The sequence below is a fragment of the Elephas maximus genome, chromosome 16, assembly GCF_024166365.1.
Source record: "Elephas maximus indicus isolate mEleMax1 chromosome 16, mEleMax1 primary haplotype, whole genome shotgun sequence".
Classification (NCBI taxonomy): Eukaryota; Metazoa; Chordata; class Mammalia; order Proboscidea; family Elephantidae; genus Elephas; species Elephas maximus.
The window spans coordinates 44,171,021-44,196,775 of record NC_064834.1 but is presented as its reverse complement, the minus strand read 5'-3'; the positions used below and the strand labels follow the sequence as shown (position 1 = coordinate 44,196,775).

The window sequence follows — 25,755 nt, the reverse complement described above, 5'->3', positions numbered from 1 at the left end:
TAAGTGCTATATTTTTATTCTGATTGTATAGATGAAGAAACTGGGAATCACTAAAATTAAAGTACTTGTCCAAGGTCACAAAGCAGTCTAACTCCAGAGTATATGCCCTTAATCACTGTACTATATTATCCGAATAAATGAATGCCTGTCTGCTTTTTTAGGCTTCTGTCTCAGTTTTAAAAACTAATTTTATAAATATGCTGATTCAGATATCATTCTACATCTGTGCCTTATATATCTGGATGACTACATGAACTCATGAGTCACCACAGGTAATAAGATTTGTGGGTCACGCAGATAACTTTAGGAACCCAGGGTCGTTTCTGGACTTCACACTTTCAAAGTCTGGTGAACTGTTAACATTAAATTATTTCTAAATACAAGTATGCTGAATGTTTTAAAGGTAAATGATTGTACCTTAATTTTAGGAGATAACTTGGGTATTTTATAATATAGCGAGAGTAGGAAGATGAGAATTATCTTTAATAGAAAACCTAGAAAGGCCACAAGATTAAATTATCAAGCTCATTTTACAGATGAGAAATCAGTAAATGGTTTATCATTAATTTCACAAAATGTCCAATACAAAGGAATATATATTACTAGACTGTGCCAGTGTCTCACCTATATAACCTCAAATCAATATAATATTTTATGAAACAAATTTATGAAATTATTTTATTTTGTATTCCGCTTAAAAAAAATTAATCTTTTGATTTATCCCATTTTTTTTTTTTTATTAAACCAACAGAAGTCTTTCCATTCTAAAAAAGAGGACTTTAATGGCATGTAGTAAGGTAATATTTATTTTTCTTAAGATCAGAGTCAATAAAAAATGTAAAGCGAACCTTACACTCATCTAATAAGTATTACATTTTTAATTTCCAAATACACACACATATACACACAAAAAAACATAAAATTACTGAACTGAGATATTAATAGAAATTCAGTAAGTCCAATTCAGCACTACTGTAAGACTCTAAAATATGTACAAAATGTGATACATCTGTAGTAAATAAATATACTTTTCTCCATTTTGATAAGGTATTTAAAATGCTAAACAGGAACTGACATTTACCTATACATTATCAACAATAATGACCTCTAACTCTCAATTCTTAGGAATATAATGGAATAAAGTATATAATAAAAATTGTCTTTGAGCTTTTATAGTCACTGAAATAAAAACTTTTGGTCAGGTTTTTACATACCTTAAAAGTAGAAAGTCCATAAAGTCTTGTGGTATGGACAGTTTCTTGAGAAATATTGGTAATGTTAGTTATAAAGTCCTCAAGGTATTTACAAGCTTGTTCCAGGTGTGTTGTGTTTATGATGATTTGCACTAGCTAGAAAACACAAATATATCTGGTAAAATGCAGGCTACGTGTATGGAAAGCCATCTGAATTTTAAAAATAGGATTACTGCTTCTAGAAATGTACCATTACTGTATAACTATAGCATTACAGGATACAACTGATTATTTGATTTTAAAAGCCTGCTGTAGATACTGATTCTCAATACTATCATTGTTAAAAAACAAGAAACCAAGAGTCTAACGGGTAATTAATTAAAAAAAACTTTTTAAAGGACTTTTTCAAATTTTAAGTGTCAAGTAAAAAAAAGGAAGGTTTTTACTTTTCATATAAAGTATGCCAATTAAAAAATGTAAATATACATCCTAACATCTACAATTATCTACTATTCCCATGTAAATTCTTTTCCCTCACTTTGCTTAAATTTACACTGATGGTTTTATTTTAAAACAAATTTGCTTATATTAATAAATCTAAAATACAAAGCTGGCTTATAGGATGATGCTCAGCAATAACTTAATTTATGACAACTCTTTCATATATTGAAACATTTGACGACAAGTATCTTTTTAACCTACCTCTGTCAAACCTATGTGCGGTTTTCTAATGAGGTTCAGTAAACAGCTACTCAAAGTTCTGGTCAGCAGCAGATTTGTTGATTTTCTAAGCATATCGTCTATTTCTGTTGAGCTAAAAACAAAAGTTGTTATCACTAAACTTTCCACAATGAAACATTTTGGTTAGCACCCTAAATGATAATTTAACACAACTTACTAAAATAATTTGCTTCAAGTCATTCCTTTGTATCTTTAAAGAAATTACAATAGCCCCTATTTACTAAATCATAAACTGCAATTTGATTTAAATTCACAAAAGTGACATTTTCAATAAAGGAGAATGTTCATTTATGACATAATTTAAATGTATTCAATTAACCAATACAGAAAAATCATAGGATACTTAGGATAAGGAAATTAAAAAAAAAAAAAAAATAGACTCCATCATGGGACAGTCAATGATGAAAGGTACTTCATATGCAACTGTAGCTAAAATTACCTTAAAGACACAAACTGATAGGAGCTCTTTCTGGATATAATTAATAACCAGATTTGATTTTTAATATAACTAAGCTGTCTATTTCCACCAAGGTTTTTGTTTAAGAAAATGAAAGTAAATGTAATTACCTTAAATCAGTTTTAATTCAGTGTCCCCTACCCCTCCCAAAAAAAAGAACCATGATGCTGGGCTAATACTAAAAAGTTTAAACCACTAGTCCTTCAATTTAAGTGAATAATGATTTCTTGGAGATAGCTCTGTTATCAAGAGTTAAGTTGTCCTTAAAACCAGAGTAGCTCAACACTACTGACATTTTAGGCCAGGTAATCCTTTGTTGTGGGGTCTATTCTGTGCATTGTAGGATGTTTAGCAGCATCCCTGGCCTTTACTCACTGCATGCCAGTAGCACCCCAATCCCTTGCAAGTTGTGACCAAAAAAATGTCTCCAGACATTGCCAAATATACTTTGGGGACAAAAGCATCCAGTTAAGAACCACTGCTTTAGACATAGGCTAAATTTTTAGCACCCGTCTTAGTTATCTAGCATTGCTATTACAAACCACCACAAGTGGGTGGGCTTTAACAAATAGAAATTTATTTTTTCACAGTTTAGGAAGCAAGAAATCCAAATTCAGAGTGCCAGCTCTAGGGGAAGGCCTTCTCTGTCAGTTGGCTCTAAAGGCAGGTCCTTGTCTCTTTGGCCTGGCATTTCTTTTCCCCCATCTTTGCTTCCTTCTTTTATCTCTTGTAAGAGATTGACTCAAGACACACTCCACACTAATCCTGCCTCATTAACATAACATAAAAACTCATTCCCAAATGAGACTATAACCACAGGCATGTGCCTCACCAGAAGCACATTTAACGTCCACATTTAAAAAAAAAAAACCTGCTGTCATTGGGTCAATTCTGACTCACAGAGAAGCACAGGCACAGAGGTTAGGATTTACAACACATATTTTGGGGGGACACAATTCAATCTGTAACATTCCACCCTGTGGTCCCCCCAAATTCATGTTCTTCCCACATGCAAAACACATTCACCCCATCACATCATCCCAAAAGTTTTAAATCAACTCTAAGTCCAAAATCTCATCTTCTGAAGTATCTAAATCAACTATGGGTGAGACTTTAGGTATATTCCATCCTGGACAAAATTCCTCTTCATCTGTGAACCTGTGAAATCTAGATTAAAAGTTACCTGTAATGGTGGAACAGGCACAGGTAGACATTTCCATTACAAATGGGAAAAACTGGGGGGAAGGGAGGGATAATGGGCATCAATCAAGTCCAAAATGCAGCCAACAAATTACATTAGATCTCAAGGACTGAAAATAAGCCTCTGTTTTCTGAGACCATCTGGGCAATGGCCCTGTCCTCCAGACTCTGGATGTTGGCCACACTTCTGTGGATTCTGGGTGGAAGCACCTTGGCCTTCAGCTTCATCTTCACCTTCCAGGCCCACTGGGATGGCAACTCTGCTCCCTTGGCTTTGGGTGGCCCCATTTACCTAGTCCATCTGAGCAGAGACCCCACCTCCTCTGCCCTTCGGGCACGGCAGCTCCACCTCCTCAGCTTTGGGTGGTGGCCTCATCCCCTGGCACATCCCACACTCTGGAATCCAATTGGTGAAGATCTGACTCTTAAACCTAGGAGGCCATGACTCCATTCTTTGAAACTGAGGCAACCTTACTTCCTGTGCTCCTTCCAACAGTTCTGCTGATCTCCCAGCTGTTCAGCGATGGTCCTTTTCTTTTCTTGGGGTATAACAGATATAGCTTCTTTGGCCTGTTTCCTTCCTATAGAATTCCAAGAGGCAGACAGCATTCTTTCCTTTTGTTCTTTCTCTGCCCCCTTTGGTATAAGCTGATGGGGCTTCTTCTGAGGTAGTTGGTTAGATCATCAGTCACAGGCTTAAAATCTTTCACTAAAGGCTGTGTAGTCACATTCTTGGTGAAAATTCTAGGTCGCATATCCTTAGTTTGTATAACAGAATATTCCAAATCTTAAAGTTTTGTTTTCATTTTGCACAGTTCTTTTTTAAGTCCACCTCTTTCCTCTCATATTTTACTATAAGTGGCAAGGAGAAATCATGCAGCCCCTTTAAAATCTTGCTTAAAAATCTCCTCAGGTAAATATCCTAGTTCAACATTTACAAATTCTTTCTTCCGTCAAAAATCTGAACATAATTCAGACACGTTCTTTGCCACTGCATAAAAACTATCACCCTTCCTCCATTGTCCAATCACATGTCCATCACTTCCTTTTAAAAGTCTCATTAGAAGCACATTTAATGTCCACATTTTTAGCAACATTCTGTTGTTGGCGCCATGTATATTCTCTAAGACACTACTTTCTCTACAGCTCTCCTCACTTCCTTCTGAACCCTCAACAGACTTGCCTTTGACCTCCAGAATTCTACCAACTGTCTCTGCAAGGCAATCTAGGTTTTTTACTATTCCCAAACCAAACCTGCTGTCATCGAGTTGATTCTGACTCACAGCAACCCTACAGGACAGAACAGAACTGCCCCATGAGGTTTGCAAGGAGTGACTAGTGGATTTGAACTGCTGACCTTTTGGTTAGCAGCCAACCTCTTAACCACTGCACCACCAGGACTCTAGGCTTTTACTATTACCAAAAAAAAGACCAAACCCAGTGCCGTCAAGTTGATTCCAACTCATAGCAACCCTATATTAGGCACCTTCAAACTTTTCCAGCCTCCACTCATTACCAAATTCCAAAACCATTTCCACATTTTCTGTATCTGTTAGAGTAGCACCCCATTCCTGGTACCAAATTCTGTCTTAGTTATCTAGTACTCCTATAACAGAAATTCCACAAGTAGGTAGCTTTAACAAACAGGAATTTATTTTCTCACAGTTTAGGAGGCTAGAAGTCTAAATTCAGGTTGCCATCTCTAGAGGAAGGCTTTCTCATTAAGGTCTAGAGGAAGGTCTCCTTGAGCTTCTACTCCTGGGCAATCTTCATATGGCTTGGCATCTCTCTTAGCTCATCCCTGCTTCCTTCTTTTATCTCTTTTAAGAGATTGACTCAAGGCAAACCCTACACTAATCCTATGCCTCATTAACATAACAGAAAACTCATTGCCAAATGAGATTATAACCACAGGCATACCAAAACCAAAAACCCACTGCCACTGAGTTGAGTCAGACTATAGCAACCCTATAGGAGAGAACAGAAGTGTCCCACAGTGTTTCCAAGGCTCCCATTTTTACGGAAACAGACTGTCACATCTTTCTTCCAAGGAGCAGCTGGTGGTTTCAAACTGCCAACCTTTCAGTTAGCAGCTGAGTGCGTAACCATCATGCCACTAGGGCTCCTTAACATACTTCATTTGAATTAAACACTAAGGTCCCACCGAGATTTTAACTCTATCACTGGATTCAGAGTCCAGGGTGCTCACTATTACACCACGGAGATTAGGATTTACAACGCATATTTTGGGGGGACACAATTCAATCCATAATAGCACCCTTTTGCTTTTAATTAAAATATTACTCGTAAAAGATTAGACTTGCTGGCCTGACAGAGACTGGAGAAACCCTGAGAGTATGGCCCCTGGATACCCTTTCAGCTCAGTAATGAGGCCACTCTTGAGGTTCACCCTTCGGCCAAATATTGAATAGGCCTGTGGAACAAAACAAGACTAAAGGGGCATGCCAGACCTGGGGCAGGGACTGGAAAGTAGGAGGAAACAGGAAAGCTGGTAATAGAGAACCCAGGGTTGAGAAGGGAGAGGGTTGACATGTCGTGGGGTTGTTAACCAATGTCATACAACAATGTGTGTACTAACTGATGAGAAACTAGTTTGTTCTGTAAACTTTCATCTTAAAAATCTACTAAGCACAAATATATACTAGTTTATATGTATATTTATTTTAAAAACACAAATAGAACAAGATTTGATGAAACATGAGTATCTCTCAATACTACTTTAATGTTCTCCATTTAACATAGGTGTCCTTTCCAATTTCTGCTAACCCTAATTCTGGTGGACCTGAGGAGAATATCCCTCTGTCTGAATCTTTATATCTTGAATCAAGGTTTCTCAAGAATGTGTATACCATCAGTAAAGCTTCAGGGTTACTTGGCATCACTCAGACTGAAAATTTTTTCCAATCTGTCAATACCAAAAAAAAAAAAACTGAAACCTGTTGCCGTCAAGTCGATTCCAACTCATAGTGACCCCATAGGACAGAGTAGAACTGCCCCATAGAGTTTCCAAGGAGTGCCTGGTGAATTCAAACTGCTGACCTTTTGGTTAGCAGCCATAGCTCTTAACCACTACACCACCAGGGTTTCCAAGATCTATCAATAGCATCCCTAAAACAAGCATTATTCTTGTCATAGATTGAACTAGCGTCCTCCCAAAATATGTGTCAACTTGGCTAGGCCATGATTCCCAGTATTGTGGGATTATTCTCCATTTTGTGATGTGTTGTAAATCCCAACCTCTGCCTGTGGTTCATGAGGCAGGATTAGGTTATGTTAAAGAGGATTATGTTATGTTTGTTATGTTAATGAGATAGGATTAGGGTGGGATGCATCACCTTTGCTCAAGTTACCACCCTAAGGTCTCAGCCGTGATCTGATGTAAGGGGAGCTTCCCTGGGGTATGACCTGCATCACTTTTTATCTTACAACAGATAAATGGAGAGAGAATCAGAGGGAGAGACCTCAGTACCACTAAGAAAGAACAGCCAGGAGTAGAGAGTGTCCTTTGGACCCAAGGTCCCTGAGCTGAGAACTTCCTAGACCCAAGGGAAGATTGATGTGCTGAGAACCTCCTAAACCCAGGGGAAGATTGATGCCAAGACACGTGGAGATCTCCAAGGGACACCAGGCCCACAGATGTTGAAAGGACACAAGTACCTTCCCCCAGAGCCAATAGAGAGAGAAAACCTTCCCCTAGAGCTAGTACCCTGAATTTGGACTGCTAGCCTCCTAAACTGTGAGAGAATAAATCTCTGTTTGTTAAAGCCAACCACTTACGGTATTTCTCTTACAGCAGCACTAGATAACTAAGACAGCACTCACCCTGATAAGAGAGATGGTTGCCAACTCCTCTGGTTTCTTTTCTGACACAACTGAAATTATGCTTAAAAGCACTCTGTACAGCATCCTTCTCAAATGAAAAGTTTATTCGTTATAAATGGTGACTTTTGCTTAACCTCCCCTTACTTCCAGTTCCTTGAGTGCTAAATCCATGCATACTTTTCTTTCACAAGTAAAAGTAGAAAATCTATCAGCACCTATGTCCTATTTGTGCTAGTAAGATTTACCTGATGATAACCAGTATTTCCTCCATGATATTTTTTATCCTAATTGAGCATTTTTTTCCTTTACTCCTTGCCCTTTGAGCCTATAACCTGTACTTTTCCTAATTTTTAAAGACTACTTCAGTCACTAAATCTCGGTATAAAATAACATTTCCTAAAATATTTCACAATCTAACCTTTTATGTGAGCTGAAAAGTTCTTAAAAGACCATATTCCTTTCCATATTGGGTCCAGATCTTTTTCTGCAACTAATTATGAGACTCTGGACCAGTCATGTGATTCTCTGCCCCTGTTTTTATTCATATATAAAAAGAAATATTTACACTACAAAAGCTCCTAAATATCTTCTAGTTCTAGAAATCTAACTCCAGAGTAAGTTTAAGCACAATAAAGCAAGAGCTTTAAACACAGAAAGTGACTTTTCCATAATCCCTTACTGACCAAAAAAAAAAAAAACCATAACAACTCAAATTTGGGTTACAGATAGATTTTAAACATAAAAATATATGTCACAAAGCAGACAGTCTAAATTTGGATTTACATTCAGTCTCCAAATTCTGAATTCCTTATTCCTCTCAATAACAAAATGAAAATAGACAATGTATTTAGTAAAGCACAATATTTAAAAATGTAAGCATAAATGCCTTGTTGAATGGATAACTTCTGACCATAGAGTTTATCAGAAACACTGGAAATTGAATAAAAGTAATGAATGTTTTTATCAAAGATAGAAGAAAAAATTGACAAGCTTTTCTGCAGGAACATTAGCACACTTTCTTTTACAGTACTAGCAGCTCCTGTACAAAAATAGCCAGAACTGATATCACAACTCTGGTTCTACTCAGACTTTAGTTAGGTGTCAGGAAGAATTATACATAATAGAATCCCTGGATGGTGCAAACAGTTAACATACTCAGCTGCTAACCAAATGGTTTGAAGTTTGAGTCTACTCAGAGGCAAGGGTGCCTTGGAAGAAAGGTCTGGTGATCTAATTCCAAAAAATCAGCCATTGAAAACTTTACGGAACACAGTTCTACTCTGACATACACAGGGTCACCATGAATTAGAATCAACTCAACATATTGGTTTATACATAATAATATGATTACTGACTTTTATCTTTGCTGTTATAAATACAGTAAATAAATCGAATAACAATTAGAAAGCCATTCTCTCTCCACTTTAAATAAAATATATTCCAAAATGCTAAATTTGTATAATGTCTATAAGTTTAACCTTTCTTAACTAGCTGTCAGACCTGTGCTTCAAGGATCAACATTTAGATTAGGTAATAAAAAGCACTTGTCAGAACATGCAAATTGTACATACTACCAATTTAGAGAATGTTAAAATAATTTCCATTTAAAGGAAAAAATGAGGGAGACTAATGTTTTAGATTCAGAATTGTAGCTTCAAGAATAATCCTCAAATGTAATTCTATTCCATTTGAGCCAAGCTGTAAGATAACTATGAAGGGAGAGATTTCTTTGTTTCTTCCTATTACTTGTATATAATAATTACCTGAAAATAACAGATGAAAGCATCTATCTTACTCATTTCCTGGATAACAGAGAATCAGATGTTTTCAAAGATGACTGACTGTAACTAGAATCTCTATTTGAGAGTATATAAACAAGTCTACCCAAATGTAAGTCAAATTGTTCTCTATCCTTTACCTTTTTCATCTAATTATTCACAAATACTCTAATTTCAGGCTCCTAAATATTTGTTATATAAATTCCTTCCTCTTTGTCACCATTATTCCCATTTCAGTCTTTATCTCTTGCTTGAGCCACTACATTCATCTTCTCAACATGATTATTTTTTATACCCTCTTCCAATATTTTGTATCTTCCTCTAACCTACAATCTATATTGAGGCCAGAGTAAACTTTCTAAAATAAAACTGTAATCATGTCATTCCTCAATTAAAAATATTTCAACAGTCCCCTAATGGCTACAAAATAAAATATAATCACTCCAAGTCCCAGCCTTCCATCTAATATTGTAGCATCCTATCCTCTCCCAAGCATTTATATGCCTATCACGGGCAAGGCACCATACTGAAAGCTTCATACGCATGCCTTAGCTACTTAATTCTTACAACCGCCTTGGGAACTAGGAAATCCTGGTGGCGTAGTAGTTAAGAGCTACAGATGCTAACCAAAAGGTCAGCAGTTCCAATCCACCAGGCGCTCCCTGGAAACCATATGTGGCAACTGTACTGTCCTACAGGGCTGCTATGAGTTGGAAACAACTCGACGGCAACGGGTAGTTCCCTCATTTCACAGACGAGGAAATTTCAGTTTAAATAGATTAAGTGACTGACCCAAAGTCCTATTATAGCTAGTTAAGTGTCAGCATCAACACTTAAACTAGGGTCTGTCAGAGTCTGAAGCTTAATTGTTCCTAACCACCGCATACTACACTGTCTCTGTCTTAGATCAGAATTTTAGAATTTTAAATGAAAAACAAGATAGGCATAAATTATGGGTGGCTCTCAGACCATTTGAGTCCAAAGATCTATCCGATATTGAAACCTACCATTGTAACAGCACCCTTTTGTACTAGTCTTCTTCAGTGAATATTCACTGCTTTTCATATGCTAGATTACTTGTGTGTGTCATGTTGTACACCAGAGAAGAATACGTTACCTAGTGAGTTTCATGATTGAAGTCAAAAGCTGATGTCGTTAAAATACATCTTTAGAGACTTTGGTACAAAAGGCTGGTGATAGAGTATGATGAAACTCATAGAACCAACTGGTTCTTAAGCTGAGGCATACATCAGAATCACCTGGAGAGTCTGGTAAAACTTTGGACCCCACCCTCAGAGCTTCTAGTTCAGTAGGTCTGAGGGTGCATTTCTAATAATCTCCTGCTTGATGCTAATGCTGCTGATCTAAGGACCACACTTTGAGGGCCACAGGCTTATGGGAACCACAAAGCACAGCAATGCTATATGTTAGGTATTTCCTTCCCTGTCCCACTCACATTATTCATGAACAAGAATTAAAGACTCTTTTAAAGAATCCCTATTCAAAGGCAAAGAACAGTGTAAGCATTAAAATCAGATACTCTTTTACCCTGGCAGAACACACATTTCTTTTTCCATTTATTTATACACTGTTTAATCCAAAATAGATTTGTGGCAGCTGACAATAAGAGACAAAGATATAATGAAGGAAATGAAGACAGCTGTCACTGTTCTGTTTCAGCTTGAAAAATATATAATTGTTATGTCTAAAATGCCTTCATGTCTTTTTGTGACTTAAAACTCAGAAAAGTTTCTCACTGAAGAGAGGCATTTCACGGTATTCGGTGTATAAACTTGGAAGTGTATTTGGGAAAGGAAGTCACTATGAAAGCCAGCATCACCATACTCTTCCAGAGAGTTCTCAAAATCAGAAATGTATCATATGGCTTTAATGCAGGATCCATCTAGATAGCTGGAACAACGTGTGGTATAAAGATTAAGGGTCCATTAACATTAACTGACCTTATATGCTAGACACTGTGCCAGGCACTTTTACTAATATGGAACCTACTTCTTCATTCCAGCTCTCATACTAACTAGCTAGGCCATTCTGGATAAATGATATGATATAGACTCTCTGAGTCTCAGTTACTTTATCAGCAAAATAGGAACAATATCATATTCCCTGTCTCCAAAAATACTTTCATCACATCAGATAAATGGTATTCACTTGCCTATAAAGTCAAGTTGGTTATAGCTGCCAATAGCTACTGGGCTCCATTACTGAGTGTGATACCAATTTGCTAAAGCAATCCTTATTTTATTGATTTTGTATAAATCATTACTTCAAACTTACTTGATAAAAGCCAAAATAAAACTATTAAGAATAGCAGATTTTTAACAAATCAATAACATAGATAAAAAGAGGGAATTGGTAAACCAGATTTAACAACAGATGTAAGGTTTAAACTTTATTTGGACCCTGATTCAAACATACTATGAAAAGACACTTCTGGGACAATCAAGAAAATACTGATATAAACTAGGGAATTCACAATATTACAAAATTAGCGTTAATTTTTTGAAGTGTGATTATGTAATGAAATGTCTATTATTTTTAGAAACACCATTAAAGACATTAAAGTATTTAGGGATAAAATGTCATTGTTTCCTGGAATTTGCTTTTAAATACTTCAGCAAAAAATAAAGCAAATAATCACATTTATAGCATCTCACCCTAAATGTCACTAGAATACATCAACTTTTCCAGTGAGATCATAATCCATTAAAGAGTCACGGCATAAACACAGTGTCAGTGTTTCATAAAAACAGCTATGATAAAGATGCATTTCTTATTAGTAAACTTACCTCCGGTGTAGTGACTCTGAAAATTTAAGGCTGGCATAAATAAATTCTTTAACTTGGATGTAAATATGAGGCACTGACTGAGACATGGGAAATTTCTTTGGGAAAGATTGCTGTATAAAGAAAAAGTTAATATTGTTTTTGACATTTTAGGAAAAGGCATTTTAATCACCTAAAAATGTAAAAAACAAACAAAATATGTGATTTCACATTTGCATTAAATGCAAATAGCTGCATCGCCAAGCCTACTGTTATAGTTCTACATTATTTTTGGTATTTTAAAGAAAATAAAAATATTTCTGAAGAAAATAATGTGGCAATTTACCCATTTCTTAAATCATATGTCAGGCTTCCAACAAGCAGAGAAAAGCACTTATCAATAATACCTCTGTGTATTTGGATGATGGGCATCCTGCAGGAGATGCCCCACTGTCTGCGTCTTTGCATCCAAAATACAAGAGGCAGGGTGGCCACGCAAAGTTATGGGCCAGCTTCCTGGCTCAGAGTCATCACTGCACTACAGGGACTCATCCCTAATACCATATGTCAAAGATCAGAAATGACAAATCAGACAATGCGATGTCACGGATCACCCGAGATAGAATAATTCTAAGACTCTCTCTCCCCTACCTTGAGTGTAGGGTTAATGCCAATTCAAGAAGGTATTCAGTTCATTCCATCACTCCTAAAATACGTTACAGCAGCTTTTAACCTATATACCATCAAACGCTGGTATGCAGCCAATGGTTCAGTATGATTCCTGATTAAACTGCTTTATTAGCCAACATCCGTTTAAAAATTCCCAATTTTCAAAAGGTAAACTACCTCCAAGATTTTTACCAGAAGCCCTTCATTTACACTTCATGAAGCTTTATCTGCATTTTTTATTTTCACATTCATAGCAACTCAGTTATGGCAGTGAAAGTAGTCTCACCAAGGTCACCAATGACTTTCTAGTTTGTTAAATCCAGCGGACTGCCCCAGCTTTCATGTTACCTGATTTTTTTGATACATCTGGCCTCCTCTTACTTCTTTTTGGTAACCATGCCCCACAATTGTGTTCCTCCTATTTCTGTAATAGCTCTCCCACTAGCCATCCCTTAATTATTGGTGTGCTTTGGGGTTCCATCCTAAACCTTTTTTTCCTCTCTTCTTTTTCTTCTCTAGAGACTCTCCTTGGATGATCTCATCTATTCTCATGATTTCAATCACCATGCAAGTGCTAAAATCTCCCAATTCTACAACTACGGATCAAATCTTTCTCCTTAACTCCAAATCCATATACCCAATTACCCATTGGACACCCCTACTTGGCTGGACCATTTAAAACATCCTCAATAGGTTCAAAGGTGAAATTATCATCTTTTTCTCCTGAAACTCCTCCTCTTGTTTCGTATCATCCAAGGCAGAAACCTGGCTATCATACTTAACCCCTCTTCTCTCCCTCAACCCTCCTATGCAAACAATTACCCACCTCTGTTGTCTCGACCCCATAAATACCTCTTAAATCAACTTGTAGGCCATAAGCCCCATTCAGGTCACCAACCTCTCTCACCAGGATAACTGCCACAATCCCCTAGCTAGTTTCCCTGACACTAATCTTACTCTTCTCCAATCTATTCTCCACATAATCCCACAGAAATCTTCCTAAAGCACAAATCTGATTATGTTTTTACTGCTCAAAACTCTTTGGTGGCTTCTAATAGCCCTCAGGATATAGGATAAACTCTCTAACACTGTTTACGAGAGTTATCATGGTCTGGCCCTTTCTATTTCTCCAGTTTCATCTTGTCACCTCCAACCTCCTGTGTACTACAGAAGTACAGCTTTTGCGTATGCTGCTTCCATTTTAAGCACTGTCAATTTCTGTGAACTGTAATTTCTTGTTTACTTTATCTACCCTTCTTCTTGACTGTAAGCTCCCTGACAGAAGAGACTGAATATCTAGCACATAGCATACCGTCTGGTGTATGGTAAAAAACCTGCAGCCATCAGTTCTGACTCATAGCAACCCTATAGGACAGAGTAGAACTGCCCTGTAGAGTTTCCAAGGAGGTTCCTGGTGGATTTCACCTGCCAACCTTTTGGTTAGCAGACATAGCTCTTAACTACTATGACACCAGGGTTTCCCTGGTGCATGGTAGGGGACAATAAATATTTGAATAAACAAATGTATATTTAGATACCTCTAGCAAAATGGAAAAGAGCCCTGGTGGTACAATGGTTAAGTACTCGGGTGCTAATCAAAAGGTTGGCAGTTTGAACCCACCTGCAGCTCCTTGGGAGAAGAGGCGTCGTAATCTGCTTTCACAAAGATTTCAGTCTAGGAAACCCTATGGGGCAGATTTACTCTTTCATATAAGGTCTCTATGAGTCAGAATCAACTCAATGGCATAAAAAAGAAAGCAAAAAGAAACTTACAACCAGTTGGCAATGTAAACATCTGTAGAGAGCCATGTTTCTCCAGAACTGATGGGTTCAATCCTTTCTAAATTTAGAGCATCATTTACGGGTAATAAAAAAATTAACTAAAGAGCTAATGTTCTTTAAAAACAGCTGATAATAATGTAAATGCCGGCTCACCTCCAATTTATTTTTTGCATAATGAAACTAGTATTAACTATCTGAGAAATTTTAGCTTTGAGAATTTATTTCAATGACATTAAAAAACAGAATATGAATATGTTCTTATTTTAGCCAAATGGCTCTAATCAAATTAGCATAGCTATTTGCAAAACGACCAATTTTTGCATATATGTTCAGTCTCAGTCCTTTCTCATTTATAATTTACACTGAAAATTACTCCAGTTATATGAGAGACAGTTTTATGTCTTTTCTAAAAGCTTTAACTGAAAAGTATACTTAAAATTAAAAAAGAAAAACTAAAAATACACACACACACAACCAAGAGACTGTTCCTAAATAATTTATGGGATTTATTTTTAAATTTTCACATTTAAATTTTCCATGTAGCTTTTACCTTGTTAAAAACAGTAGCTCTTTTGAATGATGAGTGTTACGTGGACAAATGGATAGAACTCTTAATGAGCTTAATCCTAAAAGGTACTGCATATTTTGCAATTTTCCTACAAGCAACATTAAACTTCTTAATTATAAATATATTTAGAACAGTTTAATGTAATTGGAAAGGATATTAGAAATAATTTAGTTTAACTTCCTCATTTGACAGATGAGGCACAAATGCCCAAATAGAGAATATTCTGGTAGTATTTTTTGATAAAGACAACTTTGATAGGGGTTTCAAAAATATAGAATTGGAGTAACTATTCTGGTCTTTTTTATGTAAGAAAATCCAACCATTAGGTATACACAGTGGCACAGTTAATGAAAATCTAAAAGCTATGCATTTAATTACTTGGTTCTGTATTCAGTAACAATTTTACTTAATATGCTTAGTTTATGTATAAAAGCATAACAAAAAATTTACACTCACAATCCACAGTCTTGCCCATTCTGAAAGGATAAAAATGTAGAAAAGAATTAAATTATAAAGAGTTGGAAAAAGCAGAGTAAGGATTAAAAATGAGAATAAAGAAGAAAAAAGATTACAGGAAGAGGAACTAAATATGATATCCTTTTTTCATGATATCTGATTCCACCTACATACTGGATAGATAAAATTGTGTATGTCTGTGTGTGTGTAAGTGTGCACTCACACATGCACTCATGTGCATTCCCGGAATATCCTACATGCCTGTCTACGTCCTTTCTCCATCTTGTCTGTATTCAGACATTTCAGGTCCAAAAAATATGTACTCTCTACCTCAGGAAGAAATCTGCAGGGGGCTACTGCCTTCACAAACCTCTTCTTCAACCAAGATAAACTCTTTCTAGAAATATACTTCTAGAAAGAAGCCACAAAATAAGATCTTTCAAAGTGTTGGGCACTTAAAAAATTTTTTTTCCTCTTTCCCATACACTCTTATTCTTGGAATCCACCCAACATTAGTAACACCTGCCCTGGGAATCCACCCAACATTTGGGACAACTGACCCTAGTATCCCCAAGAAAACCCCTTCTTAATTTTACTAAAATAGCAATAATAATAATAGTAATAGTAGTGATGGTGATACAATCTTTAAACATTAACAAAACATACTCAAAGGCTTTAAATAACTGAACAAAAAAACTGCCCCAAAAGAAGGCTTTCAGGTTAATTTTATATAGCAATAAGTATCATAAATTTATTTTTAAGAAAGTTCTTGAATTAAAAAGTAACTTGTACCTTTTCAAGGTCTGGATCTTGAAAGGGAAATTTACTGGTGACTATTTTATATTCTTCTTCATTAACAACAGGGATGGGGCTATAGTTATCTTCTTCAAAAATGTCCCTGATAAAACAGAAGAGAGAATTAATAGCTTGTCACTGGAAAAATGTATCAATGGAGTATTACAGGACAATACTGAAAACACTTAAGCACTGTCAATTTCTGTGAACTGAAAGGATATCTAAGGATGATATAGCCTAAAGAAACTACCTATAACTAAAAAACGAAGTCATGAGACGAAAAGTATTCCAGTCATATTTCTTGATAGGAGCAATACTCAAGTTGTGTGTCTGTTTCTTCTATCTTCCCAACTAAATTAAAAGCTCTTTAAAGATCAAAGCAACGTCTTCTATTTGTTTAGACAATCATAATGTTGTCATTAAAAAAGGACCTTTTATAATTAGTGAAGCAGAGACATTTACTACTCATCAAATATCCATGAGCTCTCCTATACAGGTCCCTCCCTTATGGTCATTGTTTTTGTTAGGTGCCGTTGAGTCATAGCGAACCTATGTACAACAGAACAAAACACTGCCAGGTCCTGTGCCATCCTCACAATCATTGCTATGTTTGAGCCCACTGTTGAAGCCACTGTGTCAATCCACCTCGTTGAGGGTCTTCCTCTTTTCCACTGGCCCTCTGCTTTACCAACCATGATGTCCTTTTCTAGAGACTGATCCCTCCTGATAACATGTCCAAACTACTTGAGACAAAGTCTTGCCATCCTTGTTTCTAAAGAGCATTCTGGCTGTACTTCTTCCAAGACAGATTTTTTCGTTCTTCTGGCAGTCTGTGGTATGTATATTCAATATCCTTTGCCAACACCCTAATTTGAAGGCATCAATTCTTCACTCTTCCTTATTCACTGTTCAGCTTTTGCATGCATATGCGATAACTGAAAATCTCATGGCTTGGGTCAGGCGTATCTTACTTTTTGAAGTGACATCTCTGCTTTTAAACACTTTAAAGAGGTCTTTTGTAGCAGATTTTCCCAATGCAATGCATCATTTAATTTCTTGATTGCTGCTTCCATGGGTGTTTATCGTGGATCCAAGCACAGGCAGTCCCCAGGTTACGAATGTCTGACTTATGGGACAACTCATACTTGCCCTTTAATGTTATCTAAATTTGTTCTCACTTTGAAATGATTGAACCAATCCCTACTTGCAAGAAATCCTTCATCACAATCACCTTCACTTGCTGCAAGTGCAGCTTTTAAATCAATGAAAAGGCTTCGAGTCTTTTCTTGCACTAAAGGCTAATAAAAATCATTTGCACCTATTCCAACTTACCTATAAATTCAACTTAAAAACAGTTAGTAATGGATCTCTTTCATAATGTAGAAACTGCCATAAAATGAAATCCCTGACAACGTCAATATTTTTTTCTGTTTATCATAATGTTGCTTATTGGTCCAGTTGTGAGGACTTTTGTTTTCTTTGTGTTAAGGTGTAACCCATACTGAAGGCTGCAGTCTTTGATCTTCATCAGTAAGTGCTTCAAGTCCTCTTCCTGCAGTTATGCAGGGCCATTTGACTAGTTTTGGGCAATGGGCTGTGAATGAGAGTGATACATGTTGCTTCTAGGCCAAAGTATTTGTGAACCAACTGAGCAACCCTCCTTCCCATGATGATAAGTGAGACTATATGTTAGGAATGTTATTTTTGTTAGTTACCATTCAGTTGATTTGGCATAAATGGTTAAGTACTCAACTAACTAAAAAGATGACAGTTTGAACCCATGCAGAGGTACCTTCTAACATAGGCCTACAGATCTGCTTCCAAAAGGTCACAGCCTTTAAAGCCCTATGGAGGGGTTCTACTCTGCACACGTGGGGTCACCATGAGTTATGAAGGTAGAATCATAAACAGAAACAGCCTGGATCTCTATTAGACGTACGGCAGACTTTTGCCCCCATGTGTCTGTCAGTTTGTTGTACTGTGGGGGCTTGTGTGTTGCGGTGATGCTGAAAGCTATGCCACTGGTATTCAGTTACAAGCAGGGTCACCCATGGAGGACAGGTTTCAGCTGAGCTTCCAGACTAAGACAGACTAGAAAGAAGGACCCGGCAGTCTACTTCTGAAAAGCATTAGTCAGTGAAAACCTTATGAATAGCAGCGGAACATTGTCTGAAATAGTGCTGGAAGATGAGCCCCCTCAGGTTGGAAGGCACTCAAAAGATGACTGGGGAAGAGCTGCCTCCTCAAAGTAGAGTCGACCTTAATGATGTGGATGGAGTAAAGCTTTCGGGACCTTCATTTGCTGATGTGGCATGACTCAAAATGAGAAGAAATAGCTGCAAACATCCATTAATAATCGGAACCTGGAATGCATGAAGTATGAATCTAGGAAAATTGGAAATCGTCAAAAATGAAATGGAATGCATAAACATTGATATCCTAGGCATTACTGAGCTGAAATGGACTGGTATTGTCCATTTTGAGTCGGACAATCATATGGTCTACCATGCTGGGAATGACAACTCAAAGAGGAATGGTGTTGCATTCATCGTCAAAAAGAACATTTCAAGATCCATCCTGAAGTACAACGCTGTCATTGTTAGGATAATATCCATATGCCTACAAGGAAGACCAGTTAATACAACTATTATTCAAATTTACGCGCCAACCACTAGGGCCAAAGATGAAGAAATAGAAGATTTTTATCAGCTGCTGCAGTCTGAAATTGATCGAACATGCAATCAAGATGCACTGATAATTACTGGCAACTGGAACACAAAAGTTGGAAACAAAGAAGAAGGACCAGTAGTTGGAAACTATGGCCTTGGTGACAGAAACAATGCTGGAGATTGAAAGATAGAATTTTGCAAGACCAACGACATCTTCTTTGCAAATACCTTCTTTCACCAACATAAATGGCGACTACACACATGGACCTTGCCAGATGGAACACACAGAAATCAAATTGACTACATCTGTGGAAAGAGACGATGGAAAAGCTCAATATCATCAGTCAGAACAAGGCCAGGGGCCGACTGTGGAACAGACCATCAAGTGCTCATATGGAAGTTCACGCTGAAACTGAAGAAAAATCAGAGCAAGTCCACGAGAGCCAAAATATGACCTTGAGTATATTCCACCTGAATTTAGAGACCATCTCAAGAATAGATTTGACGCATTGAACGCTAGTGACCAAAGACCAGACGAGTTGTGGAATGACATCAAGGACATCATCCATGAAGAAAGCAAGAGGTCACTGAAAAGACAGGAAAGAAAGAAAAGACCAAGATGGATGTCAGAAGAGACTCTGCAACTTGCTCATGAGCGTCGAGCAGCTAAAGCAAAAGGAAGAACTAATCACGTAAAAGAACTGAACAGAGGATTTCAAAGGGCCTCTTCAGAAGGCAAAGTAAAGTATTATAATGACATGTGCAAAGAGCCGGAAATGGAAAACCAAAAGGGAAGAACACTCTCGGTGTTTCTCAAGCTGAAAGAGCTGAAGAAAAATTCAAGCCTCGAGTTGCAATAGTGAAGGATTCCATGGGGAAAATATTAAGTGATGCAGGAAGCATCAAAAGAAGATGGAAGGAATACACAGAGTCATTGTACCAAAAATAATTAGTTGATATACAACCATTTCAAGAGGTGGCATATGATCAGGAACCGACGGTACTGAAGGAAGAAGTCCAAGCTGCTCTGAAGGCACTGGCGAAAAACAAGGCCCCAGGAATTGATGGAATATCAATTGAGATGGTTCAACAAACAGATGCAGAGCTAGAGGTGCTCACTCGTCTATGCGAAGAAGTATGGAAGACAGCTTCCTGGCCAACTGACTGGAAGAGGTATGGAAGACAGCTTCCTGGCCAACTGACTGGAAGAGATACATATTTATGCCTATTCCCAAGAAAGGTGATCCAACCAAATGTGGAAATTATAGAACAATATCGTTAATATCACACGCTAGCAAAATTCTGCTGAAGAGCATTCAAAAACAGCTGCAGCAGTATATCAACAGGGAACTGCCAGAAATTCAGGCTGGATTCAGAAGAGGACGTGAAACCAGGGATATCATTGCTGATGTCTGATGGATCCTGGCTGAAAGCAGAGAATACCAGAAGGATGTTTACCTATGTTTTATTGACTATGCAAAGGCATTCAACTGTGTGGATCATAACAAACTATGGATAACACTGCGAAGAATGGGAATTCCGGAACGCTTAATTGTGCTCATGAGGAACCTTTACATAGATCAAGAAGCAGTTGTTCGGACAGAACAAAGGGATACTGATTGGTTTAAAGTCAGGAAAGGTGTATGTCAGGGTTGTATTCTTTCACCATACCTATTTAATCTGTATGCTGAACAAATAATACAAGAAGCTGGACTATATGAAGAAGAACCAGGCAACAGGATTGGAGGAAGATTCATTAACAACTTGTGTTATGCAGATGATACAACCTTGCTTGCTGAAAGTGAAGAGGACTTGAAGCACTTACTAATGAAGATCAAAGACCACAGTCTTCAGTATGGATCACACCTCAACATAAAGAAAACAAAAATCTTCACAACTGGACCAATGAGCAACATCACGATAAACGGAGAAAAGATTGAAGTTGTCAAGGATTCCATTTTACTTGGATCCACAATCAACAGCCATGGAAGCAGCAGTCAAGAAATCAAAAGACGCGCTGCATTGGGCAAATCTGCTGCAAAGGACCTCTTCAAAGTGTTGAAGAGCAAAGATGTCACCCTGAAGACTAAGGTGCACCTGACCCAAGCCATGGTATTTTCAATCACATCATATGCATGTGAAAGCTGGACAATGAATAAAGAAGACTAAAGAAGAGCGGACGCCTTTGAATTGTGGTGTTGTCGAAGAATATTGAGTATACCATGGACTGCCAAAAGAACGAACAAACTGTCCTGGAAGAAGTGCGGCCAGGATGCTCCTTAAAGGCAAGGATAGCGAGACTGCATCTTACATACTTTGGACATGTTGTCAGGAGGGATCAGTCCCTGGAGAAGGACATCATGCTTGGCAGAGTACAGGGTCAGCATAAAAGAGGAAAACCCTCAGCGAGGTGGATTGACATAGTGGCTGCAACAATGAGCTCAAGCATAACAACGATTTTAAGGATGGCGCAGGACCGGGCAGCATTTTGTTCTGTCGTGCATAGGGTCGCTATGAGTCAGAAACAACTCCACGGCACCTAACAACAACAGACTTTTGTGTGAGTGGGACACAAGATGTCTGTTTTGAGACTTTTTCTAACTGTAGCACAACCCAGTCTGTTCTAATATAGCTGCTGTCCAATAATGAACTTGCTTTTAATCAATAATTTACGTTGATTAGTATTTATGTATTGAGCACCTATTATACGCTTCGCTCTAGGCTAACTGTGACGAAAATTCTCAACCTCAGGAAGGTATAAGCAAGATCCCCAACCTCAAACCTAATAGGAGAGAGAGGGGGAGAGTATAATGCCTATAATGCTGTGTCATATATACAATAAAAGAGGTACAAGGTTCAGAAATAGGAAATGGAATACCATAACAGGGAAATGTGTGGAACTGCTGCTGAAATTGCAGGGCCAGGTGTGGGGCTGCGTGGGAATAATCATTCTGTTCGTCAAACTTCAGAAGTGGGTGACTCTGTACCTGAGGAAGCTGCCTATGGCCTGTGGACAAGAAACTCTTGTCGGCCAGCCCAGGGAGCAAAGGCAGAAGACTCCCATTTATACAAGCCAAGACCTGGGGTCAAGGTGCAGGCTGCATCTGAGTCAGGACCCGGAGCAGTGGTGGCATCAAGTCTTTTCTGTCTTGTTGCTTTCAGTGAAAGCAACAAAGCAGCCACAATCAGGCTTTCCCACTCCTGGAGTCTGAATATACAGAAGCTTTTGAACCTCCTATTTTTTTTTTTTATTTATTAAGTTGCTTACTGTTATTGGTAGCCCTGGTGGCGTAGTGGTTACTACAGCTGCTAACCAAGAGGTCAGCAGTTTGAATCCACCAGGCGCTCCTTGGAAACTCTATGGGGCAGTTCTACTCTGTCCTATACTGTTGCTATGAGTTGGAATCAACTCGATGGCAGTGGGTTTGGCTTTTTGTTTTGGTTTTACTGTTGTTAAAAAAAAAATCAGTTAATAAAATGACATTTCATGGCAGAGACTCTCCTCCCTGGCTCCCCTAAAATGAAGAAGATGTGGAGGATGGACTGGAAAAGGGCCAACAATGAACACAGACAAACCAGTTAGAAAGACTCAAGAATAGTCCAAATACAAGGAAATAAGATCTGAATTAAAGGTGTAGTAGTGGGCGCAGAAAAGAATTAGCAGAAGCAAGAGGTTTTAAGAAGGAGAACATGTAGGACTTAAAAACTAAATGAAGGTTGTGAGGGAGAATGTAACCATAATGAATTATAGAGTTCTAGACCGGGGGACTGGTTAAATGATGTATACCTTACCTCATACCTCATCAGAGACATTTGCTGAGGTAAGGAATACAAGAGAAGTATATGGTTTTAGCAGCAGATGATATCCAACTGATAAATGAGCCTGGGGTCTTGATGAGAGACAGGTTTGTAAGTCATGATGGCACACAAAGTAGTCAAAACAAGGTTCTGTTCACCTAAAATATAGCAAGAGGCTTCAGCTAATTCTACTTCATTCTAAATAATGTTTTAAAAAATAAGGAAAGGTTTAAAACGGAAAAAAACTACTAGAAGACCACAAACTATTCACTTTATATAAAGGAGGTTAATATGAAAGGAGAAAAGACAATTTAATGAATGGTACATTCATATTTTGAAAATGTAGTATTAAAAATGATCTGTTAATTGAACTGAATTCTATAGATATTTACTGAGTTCCTACTAGGTGCAAGGCACTATACTAGGGCTAGGCAATCAAGAACACAAAAATAAATAAAACATGGGTGTTCCCAACATAGTGAGACAGAACCACGTACACATAAATTATGACAATGGTCAGATTATAAATTCTACCGTGGAAGTAGACAAGTTTTAATTATTCAGTACTGATTATAATTTCTACTTTTCCCCCATTTAATTGTCAGGCTGTCAATTCACTACCTGTAAAAATCTTTGAAGGTTCATGTCAGAGATAAGCAAAGCTTAAATTCTGCAACTTCTTAAAAATCTAAGCAAAAAGCTTGACCTAGTGGAATGTTAAAGGTAGCAGACAAGAATAATTTGGGAGTTATGCATCACAAGTGACATGCTATCATTTGTTCCCCTCCACTATTACTATGCAGGATATAGTTAATTCTATCTATATCCCAGAAAGAAAACAGTATCTCTGGTTTCCCCAATTTTACGGAGCCATCTCCCTATTATAAGTCTTAAGGGAGGTAAGAGAGAATAGCTGGCTCAGTAAAATCTATTAACTGTAAAAACTAAAACACCCTTCTGAAGAGAGCAGGTTAATAACGTCAACTCTGTAAGTAAAGAGCATTATAACAGATTACATTATGGCATATATATTGTAGATTACCACTTATATCAAGAATTACTACCTCTATTTCTAAAACCAATGATAGTTAACATAACTCATCAGGACTGCCACTTATCCTTTCAGGAGGGCACCCTGAAAACATCATTCCTAAAGAATATTATTACAAAAAGCTCAAATAAGGATTTATTGAGTTTATTTTATAGAAGTGTATCATCTTGTGAAACGCTTAGACATCCCTAAAAGATTTCATCACATTATTCTCCATGGTTTTGAAAACTGATGAGGTAAGGACTAAGCTTATGTTAAATCATTTAACAAATTTCCTATTTTAATTTCATAAATATTACTGACACAACACTTCTATCATATTTTGGGTGACTCAGGTGTAAGATGTCAAGAATGATTTTTTTTCTGAAGGAAGGAAGAAAAGAGGGAGACAGGGAGGGAAGAAAGAAATTATTAAAGTCCAGTGGTCTATTTGGCATTTGACCATCACTAAAGGCAGGCAGGCAGGCAGGCAGGCAGAGAAGCTTTAAAATTTTAAAAATGGAGGGGAATGGGGGAGGCAAATTTCCCTTTTTATAGCAATTCGAAGTTATATAAATATTTAAAATACTTTAGTCCATGCTTGGGAGGCAAGAGGTTAAAAAGCAAAAGCAATTTTTCCTAATTAGATGAGTTCAGATTTTTTAATCTAGTTATGCTGTTTGTAAAAACAGCACTTTACCCAAACAAAATGTAAAAGCTATACTCTAACAGTAAGAATCTTTGACTATTTACAGTCTTACAAATAGCTAATCATTTACTGAAAAAAAAAAATTATAAAATAAGAAATAACTGACATAACTTTGGAACAGATGCCACTTGAGAACTAAAAATAATAATAAAAAAAAGTACCCTGAAAATTGGTTATACGGTTTTTATTGCTAAATGCAAAGTCAATTTCATGTTAAAATCAAAATTCATCACATTAAGGCACCACAGCTCAGACTAACCTGAAAACTCCAGCCCATTTCTTAAGCAGTGTTTCATTGTATTGATCTCTTATTTCAAATAAAAGGTCAAAAAGCCGGTTCACTGGAAAACCATAACCCTAAAATGTAAAAATAAATAAATAAACAAATGCAGACAAACAAGAATGTAATAATTCATTAAGACTGCTGAGAATACTAAAGAATCATCTGGAAGTGATCACTATGTCACAATATATGCCATTCTGACACTATGGAAAAAAGAGTACCCCTTTGACCTTGTTCTAGATTTCACTAGGGAAGAAAGGGTCTACAAAGAGTTTTATGGGGTGGGAATAATCTTTCCATTTCTCCTTTTATTAGTCAGGATTACAGTATTGGCCTTAAAATGTACTGTTACGGTTGCTGTTGCTAGGCACCACTGAGTCGATGTCGACTCATAGCGACCTCATGTGACAGAGTAGAGCTGTCCCATAGGGAAGCAGATTGCCAGGTCTTTGTCTTGAAGAGCCGCTAGGTGGGTTCGAGCCTTTCAGTTAGCAGCTGAGCCCTTAAGTGTTGCGTCACCAGAGCACCTTTAAAATGTATTAGAAGATAGCACATTAAGACAACAATTCCATTTATAATAACATCTAAGAGAATAAAATACTTAGCCAAAGTTTTATTACCAGAAAAAAAAACTTACCAAGGTTATCTTTTGCAGAGAGATCAGTATTAGATATATTTGTCACAAATTTTACGTAAAGCACACACACACACACACACACACACACAATATCCTGACATTACATTATGACCCATATAAATTAACAGATATAAGGTAATAAAATAATGTACTAAAGGAGCTTGTGGGAATCATATCCTCAGGTTTAAGAACAGATAATTACAATTCTATGGTGGAAAGATTTGTGATAAAGCAAGTAAACAGCCTGAATCAGTATTTCCCAAAGCACATTATATGAAGCTCTAGACCTAAGAGATATTCTAAGAGGAAAAAAAAAAGATTCCTGAGTCAAATATATTGGGAAAATGCTTCATAGTCAGCTCCC

The 25,755-nt window shown here is 37.2% G+C and overlaps 1 protein-coding gene across 2 annotated transcripts in view; it reads right to left on the bottom strand.

The window, feature by feature from the left end:
* EXOC6 (exocyst complex component 6) overlaps positions 1-25,755 on the bottom strand; it is a 217,991-nt gene that overhangs the window by 105,852 nt on the left and 86,384 nt on the right. For both annotated transcript variants that reach the window (XM_049856026.1, XM_049856027.1), the window contains exons 13-17: positions 24,731-24,828; positions 16,263-16,368; positions 12,020-12,129; positions 1,896-2,007; positions 1,215-1,349 (exon numbers count right to left, since the gene is read on the bottom strand). In XM_049856026.1, the coding sequence (XP_049711983.1) occupies positions 1,215-1,349; positions 1,896-2,007; positions 12,020-12,129; positions 16,263-16,368; positions 24,731-24,828 (561 nt within the window). The remainder of the gene's footprint in view (positions 1-1,214; positions 1,350-1,895; positions 2,008-12,019; positions 12,130-16,262; positions 16,369-24,730; positions 24,829-25,755) is intronic.